Below are 9917 nucleotides of genomic sequence, written 5' to 3'. Positions count from 1 at the left end.
TAATAAAGAATATAGAATTTTTTATTTAATAAAGAGCATTTAGGATGAGTTTAGAAAAATCATATAGTGAATGATTGAATAAGATACTTCTATTACGGTTATATAATTAAATATATAAACTATAAATAAATCACTTCAAACTATAAATAAATCCAATAATAAAATTATTAAATATTTTGTTATTTATTATATAAAAACAGTTCCGTTGATTTTTCCCGGTTTAATTTAATTTCGGATGTATGAAATCTTTTTCTGACTTGCCCAAACAACCAAAATCTTTAACATTGTAACTGCTCAGCGCAAACGTAACCTATAAATAAAGGATCTTCACTCCAATTTCCCTTTGCACTATTATACAAACACTTTCCTTTTCTTTGAATCTCTCTGACTCTTCAGATTGAAATCCCTATAGTTTTACTGCGGTTCTGGATCCCAATTCTACTCTCTACTCAGGTTTGCTCCTTGTAATGCTAGCTTCTTTGGAATTCTCTATTTACTTTCTCCTCCTATTTTGCCATGGATGGTCTACGTGAAGCGTTGTTCTCTCCGATTGGATTGACCTCGCTGAAGCTCCACGCTATTTCCTGGTGGAAAGTTTGGATTTTTATTTTAGGGTTCCATTTAATTTCATTATTGACGTTGAGAGCAAGGTTAAATTATTTGAGGGGTTTTGTTTGATTTCTCATCAAACTATGTAAATTATTGTCATTATGAAATTTCTTTATTCTCTTGCTGTTCATAAGTTGTATTTTAATTAAGCTGTGTTAAGTTGGTTGATGGAGAGTTGTGGAGTAACAGAATTTGGGTTTTGACGAGGGAATGGGTTCTGCTGCTTCTTGTGAATGGGTTGCTGTTTGAGTTTTGGAAGAGATCAATGAGCAATGAAGGGTCTAATTCATGGGGATACTTTGTGCCTGATGTAGATTGTGTTTTTGTTTCATAGTATTATGGCTGTTATAACAACAACAAGGAGGACTGAACTTTTGGGTCGAACAACATCCCCAACATGTAAGTACTGGCTAGCTGGGAGATGCAACAGAAATCCTTGTAGATTTTCGCATAAGTTACCAACATTGTCATCCAATGTATACTATAAGCATTCAAAGAAGCCCCATTCTTGTGTTGAGAAGATGAACAGTTCCTCTGTTAAGAAGCCAACAAATTGCGCACCAAAGGCTGTCAAGAAACCAGCAAATTGTGCGCTGAAGGCTGTTGTGTCTGCTGAGAAGCCAACCAAATGTGAACAAAAGGCTGTAGTGATTGAAAAGATTGAAAATGTAGAAGATGTGGCCGCTATTGCTATGGCTTCTGTGGAGAAATCACGCAGTATTTGTAAATATTGGATGACTGACAATTGTGTGCATGGTGACCTGTGTCAGAATTTGCATTCATGGTTTTATGGTGATGGGTTTACCACACTTGCAAAGCTTTATGAACACAAGAAGGTACATGTCTCATTCCACTTTTATTATTTGATATTAACATATGAAAGTATATTTTGTTGAGTGGTTTTGCTAAACTAATTCTTTAGTGAATTGCTTTGGTTTATGAACTTAGATGGTACATTAATTTTGTAACTGAAATAAGTTTGGGTGCCAATAAAATTATTTTTTGAAATGTTTACTCCAATTAAGTTACTCAGTAAGTGCCATTGAGTTAGATTCTACTATGCCAATATTAGTGGAATAGCTAAGTCCCAAATTTTTGTTGACAGGTTGTCACTGGGATTGCACTGCCATCTGGTTCAGACAAACTTTATTCTGGCAGTACTGATGGCACAGTTCGGGCATGGGACTGCAACACCGGCCATTGTGTTAATACTATAAGTGTTGATTCTGAAGTCACCTCATTGATATCTGAGGACCAATGGATTTTTGCTGGTATAAAGAATGCTGTGAAGGTAAGAGAATACTTCACTCTTTTATTTTATTGTAGCAATGATGTCTTATTCATAGGAACTTTAACTGTATGGTGATAATTTGGTTGTGGTTGTTGTTAAGGCATGGAATATTCAGACCGGTGCAAATGTTACTCTTGATGGACCTAAAGGACAAGTCCTTTCCTTGAATGTTGGCAATGATATCCTCCTTGCTGGAGCAGAGGTAAATCACCTTGCAGTGATTTATGGTTGTTATAATTCAATCATTGTTTATAGTTAGCCATTTGCTACTTTTGTTGTTTGATTAAAGCTGTCACATTTCTGCTCGTTCTGTTGTCTTAGTTTTTAAATAATTTGTTTATTTAAATTGCAGGATGGTGTTATTTATGCTTGGAGATGCAACTCTGAACCCAAAGCTGAGTCTCCTTTCGAACTGGTTGCAACACTAAGTGGCCATACTAAACCTGTAGTTTGTCTTGCTATTGGATGCCACAAGATGCTGTATTCTGGGTCCATGGACCATAGCATTAAGGTAGTGTTTTCTGTGAACTTGCAATTTGTTTATTTATTTATTTCAACGAGATATGCTTCATGTAGATCGTTTAGACCATCCTCACAATATTTTGTTTTTGGTGAATGGTTTCATTTGTAATTTAGTGATGATCAGTCTTGGCTGTTTATACATTATTTCCCTGTTATTTATGCAATTAGTCTTCTTTTCTAAACCAGCAGTGGGTCTAAAATATTTGTTTTCCTACTGTCTACAGGTTTGGGACCTTGATACATTACAGTGCACGATGACACTTAACGGACATACAGACGTAGTCACATCACTTATTTGTTGGGATAATTATCTATTATCTAGTTCATCTGATTGCACAGTCAATGTGTGGGTGTGCACTGAGGAGGGAACTCTAAAAGTGGCATACACTCACATTGTCGAAAATGTAAGTTGTTTAACTACTGATATTTATGCACCAATATGTTTTAGTTGATATTTTAATTTTGTTTATGAAGGAGGTGATTTGTTTGTATAAACATTTTTTTTCTTATTATAGGCTGTTCTTAGACTGTATGGGATGACTGATGCAGACGCCAAGCCAATATTGTTTTGTTAGTGCGAAGACAATTCAGTTCGTATGTATGAATTGCCTACGTGAGTCACCATCAAGCTTTCGTCTAGTTACTTTTGCTGCAATGTCTCTGTATTATATGGGGCTTGTTTTTTCTTGCTACTGTAGCTACTTAATGTGCTAGCTTCTACAGGTTTTTAGAGAGAGGTCGACTATTTACCAAACAAGAAGTTCGATCCTTTGAGATAGGTCCTAATGGACTCTTCTTCACTGGAGATGGGAGCGGTTTGTTAAATGTGTGGAAATGGTTGGAAGAGCCCAAGGTGCTAATCTCCTGAGCTACAACAACAAAAGGTTTTTGGATGAAGAGAGTCTACAAGATCATTGGTTGGATCATGTTCTATCTGTGATAATCGGGGGAATTTTGCATGTATAATACCTATGATATGAGAAAATAGTGATGTTTGTGTTTCAATTTGTTATTCGGTCTATTTGTCTTTTGTTTTGTTGGATAAGTTGTAATTACTCTTTGGTTGGTTCCTTGTTCCTTGATGGCAATGCCGAAGGGAAATAATTAACTGGCCATGGAATGTTGTTTTGTTCTCCTCTCTTTTGGGTTTTGTATAGAACAATTTAAAAAGAATTTTGTATATATAATATAACAGTTTATGTATTATACAATTTTCAAGGTCATGAATTTTGAAAAAGGTGAATGTGTTTTTAAATTTTTCACGTAAGGTATTTAATTTTTGTAATATTAAATCATAAATAGTTTTTTGGGTGACTACAGATAATTAACCATTCTCGATTTTGATTATAGACAGATCCAAAAATCAAAATAATAAGTCAACGTAACAAATTCAAACCATAGTTTATATACACAGTTAGTTTAGATTTTAAATCTTTTTTTATATGAACTAGTTTTTATTGAGTTAAAATACACAGAAAAATAAAATCTCTAACTTAAGGTATGATGAAAAGATTATATGGTGAATGCTTGAATAACGAGTTTAATTTATGTGGTGTATATTTAAATGTTTAAGTATATTATTATGTATCAAATAAATTCAACTTCAAGCTTTCTTCCGTAAAAAATAGTTTTGCTTTAATATGGGGTTTTCAATTAAAAAACATGATTCACATGGCAAGTAATTTGGAATCGAAATTTGTTGAAATAAATATCATATTTATAATTGTGTTATGAATAGTATGGGATTAACACTTCAAAAAGAGTTTTACATTGTTGAAGAATCAACACATTAAAAAGAGTCTTATAAAACATTAAAACCTTCGACTCCCCCACTATATGAGCTCATTTTTGTGGTGATGGACGGATGGTTCTCCAGAGCCTACGGTTAATGAACTAGCTCATGTCGTGGGAGAGCGCAAAATCTTATAAAGCTCTTTTTCAGGTGTTGGCTCTCTCAGATTTTTTTTAAATAAATTTAATTATTTTATTTATCAAAATATATAATTTATAACGTATTTATTAATTTACATCACATGATTTATCTTGTTTACACGGTAAAAGAAATAATTATGAATGTAAACAGAGATAAGCCAAATTTTGTTTTGCATGTATTTCGTTTACAATATAAATGAGATATGTGTATTATTATTAAAAAATTATAATTAAAATAATATCAATAATTCAAATTTTTAACGTGTAATTAGTACTTAAAAAAGTTGGTAGATTAAAATAAATATGTTTGAACAATTAGTACTAAAAAAGAGTACATAAAAATTTTTAGATTAAATTATAGATTGAATTGGATTGATTTAAATTTAAAAAAAATTACGTGTTCAGATTCTTTGACGAGAGTAAATACGATCATTGTGCCAACTCCTACAAATCGAAAGATAGAAATCGTGAAGTTGACTAGGATAAATAAAATAGAGAAAGAATGGAGAGATAACCATTTCAATTGTGTGCCGATTAATTGTTAGGAGAGATTGATAAGGACAAATAAAAGTATAAAACAAAAAAAGAGTGGAAAATAACTGTTTCAATTGTGTGCCAATTGTGAGGAGATCCATTTCAATTCTCTTTCTGTAACACCCTACTATTCAAATTCTTATACTCGAGTCATAAGTCAATAATAATAATGTGATACGATTGTTAAGGTGGATTACAATACATAAGTATAGATATAATTGAAAGAAAGTATTAATCGAGGAGTTTGAAAAGAGTGAAAATAAAATCACGAAGCGTAATACTCATGTATCGACAAGAAGATAAAGCGTGAATCAAGAATGATATAAAGATAAAGCGGTAGAGAAGAATAAGAAAAAGACAGAATATAAATATATAACATAAGTAAATAGCCACTAGTCGCGACCCGCGAAATTTAGGCCCGCTAAGGTACAGAATAAAAACAGTTTGACAATATTAGGTCCTATCTCTCCTAAAATATACATAAGGTCTCTATAGGCAGGTTCCAAAGGAGATTAATACATAATATAAGTTCTTCAAAATAAATACGGAGAGATTCTAACAGAAAGTAAACAGAGTTCAAAGATCTTCGCCATCTCTCAGATGAAACACAGCTCACTGCTGAGCACCAGGACCTGCATATTAAAAACAAGAGATATATATAGAATGAGAACCCCCGACCCATGGGTTTCCAATATGATAAAAGTGCCAAATAAATACAATGTACTATAATAAGAATTCACTAAGCATCTTAACTTCACACCTAATCATATCCATCTTACTATTCTCTCTACTCTATAACTTGGCAACTATCTTAAGGTATTTCTAAGTCTAAGTCAACAATTCTCGCCTTTCTTTAACTCTCCAATCAAACAACATTATAACTAGAACAAACACCAGCCCTCAGCGTCATCCAACACCATCATGAGGGACCTCTTAATTGTACAAACACAAACAATGGAATCAAGTAATACATAAGTATATTCAAGTAAAACAAGTATCATATAATCATGTAATATATACAATTAGGCAAACCAGACAACTAAAAAAACTCAAATAAATCAAAACATATGCAAATGATGTATGCCTGTCCTATAGTCAATGATATCATCTGTTGGTTATACAATCAAACCTGACACATCTGGTAGCTAATCCGGACATTGTCATCTCTACTATTTACTCGCTATATTGCATAGCCTCGCAGAGTGAGTGCCCTGTACACCTCGCAGACAGAGGAAACCTCGCAGGGTTGAGTGCCCTGTACACCTCGCAAGCAGGATAGCCTGTATTTCTCACAGGGTTAGTACCCTACCATATCATCATATAACCATTCATGATTTCACCATCACTTTTAGTATCTCGCAGGCAGAACAACCTGTATGTTGAGTGTCCTGTACACCTCGCAAGCATAAAACCCGTGTCTCTTTTTATAACCACAATAACTAAGGGGAAATCCTCAACCCCAACTCATCCATCAACCTCAAATCATCGTTAGTCATCTCCATTTTCTCATCTCAATCTATTCTCACTCTCAAGTCTCAGCATTCTAGGGATATAGTATCTGGTACATTATTGTTCCAAGGATATAGTGTCTGGCACACTTTCTTTCAATAACCAACAAGTTCGTCATTCTTCTCCAAGTTCTCAACTCATAAATTCTCATTCTTAACTTCTCTATCCTCTAATTCACCGGCTCTAGACTCGTATCGAAGTTTATAAAGCTTTAGGAGACAAAAGAATGATTAAAATACATAAAAATACACTTTTTAAAAATCTGAGGGTTTCGCGTACGCATGCAGGTGGCTCGCGTATACATGCAATGAAAACTGGGGGTGTCGCATACGCGAGCTTTAGCCGCGTACGCGAGTGGTAAAAACAGCAACGTTTACTTACATCGCATACCATGTTTGCGTATGCGAGTCTTCAATTTCGACACTCCCACGTATGCTTGCCTCCTTCCGGGTACGCAAGGCCACTGGACAGTGCCCAATGCCCGTATCGCGTGGCACCTCCGCGTTCGCGAGTCTTGCAGAAAAGGTAAAAAGCTGTTAAGTGTAAAAGTCAGTTTTTAAACCCAATTTTCAAACCTTCATATTTTTTGGTACAAAATTCATTTTTCAACCATTCTTGAATTGTTGAAAAGATCGATGAATGAATTTTTATAAAAATTTAGTTTTTTAAAATGTTCAACTCCGAGGGTCGAGTTACAACTCGTCAAAATTGACCAAAATTCAATTTTTAACCAAAAGTGGTATTTACCAATCTTTTTAAATGTCCACAAGTCAAAACAGTTTTTACTTATCAAATTGACCACAAACCAACCATATTCACATATTTACACTTAACCAAATCCAAACCTACTTCATCCACATAATTTAACCCAAATCCATCAATTCCACACCTCAATGCCTCAAATCTCATTATTCAATAATCATTCCAATTATTTACACATTCAATATCCAAAATCCATTCAATCTCATATATCATCACACCATACAAATACCACTTACCTTTCTTACCTCTTTCCGGCCTCTGACCCAAGATTCACGATCTCCGGTCCAATTCATCATATATATATATATATATATATATATATATATATATATATATATATATATATATATATATAATTCAACACATACTATCATCATTCAAATATACAAAATCACACAATACTTATCCAATTAATTATTTTCTACAACATATCATCTATACACATCAATTCCAAAAAAACACACAATTTAAACTTAATCCTATGAGCAATCAACTTAGGAATTCTCATCACATCATACAGTACTTAAATGAAACTTAAACTGTACCTTATTAACGGTGGTTCACACCCACACTTAAGCCTCGTTCACAAAGACACCCACCATAATTGAATCTCCACTTCCAAGCTCACTCAAGAGTTTTACAAACTAATTCAAGTTCCCAAGAGCACCAAAAATTCACCCAACAACTCTAACACAATCAATATAATACATATGTCAACATAGAATTCATAAATTTGATAAATCACAAGGATTTTGAGGTTTCTTATCTTAACCCATGAAAATTTGGAACGAAATTCGCCAATAGCTCATACTAGAGCACCCCTAAACAACCAAAACCACAAAATTTCTCAAAACCCAAAGTCAAAACTTGAAATTGAGAGGAGAATGAAAACTGTGCATGAGTTTTGAAGTTTCATATCACAATACCTAGATAGAATTAAAGAGCTCATTGAGCGCGACGTGTGGCCATAAATGGCTCGTCAATTGAAGCTCCAAATCAAAAGTTATGAAAGATTGAAGGTTTGGGGGAGTTAGGGTTTCTCTCAATCCTTCTCTTCTCCTGCAACTACACACTCTCAATAACGAGGGTTGTGTTGTGCTTAAAAGGCTTAAATGAAGCTATATATATGTTAGGTTTGGACCCAATTTGAGTCCGGTTTGATCGGTTTAGCCCGTTGTCTCAATTTTGGGCCAAAACCTTTAAGATTAGCGTTTTAATCCACGCTTTAATTATTTTTACTTTCCCAAAATAAAATTTAACTTTTTACCCTCTATACTCAATTAATTTTCTCAATCGCAGTACCGGACAGTCGTAAGCCAGTATTGCCGGCTAAAATGCCAGTTCACGTTTTTACGCCGAAAACTATATTTTCCAACTTGGAAAAGTCCTCCGAATCCAAAAATCATATTTAAATTTTCAAATTATAATTCTAAAATTTTCATCCCCGACGGTCCATATTTAATTAATTAATTATTTATTTAATTTTTGTTAAATCGAGATTTTACATCCTATCCACCTTATTTAAATTTTTGTCCTCAAAATTTGCTTTTCTATCTTCATATATGTTGCCTCAAGTTCAACCAAACTCGTACCATCTCATTCTTTATAAAACATCCCTGCCCTTCAAGGGTTCCATCTAAATTAAATCAATCTCAAATTCTTTTCAATTATCTCAAACACCAAACAATTTCTCAACACTTTAATCTAAATCAATCCATTATAGCCTAAACCACACACTCACACATTCCATTCTTCGATCCTTCGTCAATCCTCGAAACAATTTCATATCCCACGTCACTACAAGTCTAAAGCCACTAAAATCACCGTGCTTCCGTAACGCAATTCTGATTATTAACCACCAAGAATCTAATCATGCATTCACATCCTATTCGCTTATCGGATCACAAAATCTATGCTCACTTTTAAGCTTTCTCACCTTGGCCAAAATAATGCTTATGCTCACCCAAGAACTCAATCACAATCTCTTAAAAATCCTTAACCTTAACACTCACATTATCTAATTAGTCAAACGTGTACATCAGTTTTCTAACAATAGTCATTATCCTATTCCTACAAAATTGCTCACATGCAAAATATACCAATACCATTTACAAGTCTTCTCTCTACTCAATCATCAAGATCCAATTAATTCAAGCCTAAATAAACCAATCACTTTCAAATATTCGCTTCCAAGTATTTCACTCAACAATCCAAAATTAACACACCAATCTCATATATCCCACAGCCAAGATTCCCATTTCGAGTACCTCGCTCATGTCCATGAGACGACATTCGAGTTCTGTCCACATTAAACAAGTAATACCAAGGTGATCAATCTTAATATCCCAAGTTAAGTGCTTCAATTTACCAAAGGTATGCTCATGAACTTCATGCTAGACATATTAGTTAGATACCCTAACTAGCACAAGCACAGACTCAAAGTATGCATTGAAGCATAAGTAGTCCATCTCTCAGGCTCATGAGGACGAACTACTCTGATACTATAATGTAACACCCTAATATTCAAATCTTTAGCTCGAGTCATAAGTCAATGATAATAAGGTGGTATGATTCTTAAGGTGGATTATTACAATACATAAGCATAGATATAATTGAAAGGAAGTATTAATCGAGTAGCCTGAAAAGGGTAAAAATAAAATTGCGAAGTGTAATACTCACGTATCGACAAGAAGATAAAGCGTGAATCGAGAATGATATAAAGATAAAATCGTAGAGAAGAATAAGATAAAGACAGAAT

General features: G+C 33.9%; 1 protein-coding gene across 1 annotated transcript; it reads left to right on the top strand.

Moving 5' to 3' along the window:
- Positions 1-277: 277 nt before the first annotated feature.
- Positions 278-3633, top strand: LOC130982669 (zinc finger CCCH domain-containing protein 48-like). The gene is made up of 7 exons (XM_057906717.1): positions 278-1445; positions 1715-1900; positions 2001-2102; positions 2253-2411; positions 2647-2826; positions 2938-3035; positions 3146-3633. The coding sequence occupies exons 1-6, from the start codon at positions 948-950 to the stop codon at positions 2995-2997; spliced, it is 1185 nt and encodes a 394-aa protein (XP_057762700.1). The 5' UTR covers positions 278-947; the 3' UTR covers positions 2998-3035; positions 3146-3633.
- The last annotated feature ends 6284 nt before the right edge of the window (positions 3634-9917 follow it).

Source organism: Arachis stenosperma, chromosome 5 (genome assembly GCF_014773155.1).
Source record: "Arachis stenosperma cultivar V10309 chromosome 5, arast.V10309.gnm1.PFL2, whole genome shotgun sequence".
Classification (NCBI taxonomy): domain Eukaryota; kingdom Viridiplantae; phylum Streptophyta; class Magnoliopsida; order Fabales; family Fabaceae; genus Arachis; species Arachis stenosperma.
The sequence above is the reverse complement of the archived record's forward strand: the minus strand, read 5'-3'. Positions and strand labels throughout refer to the sequence as shown.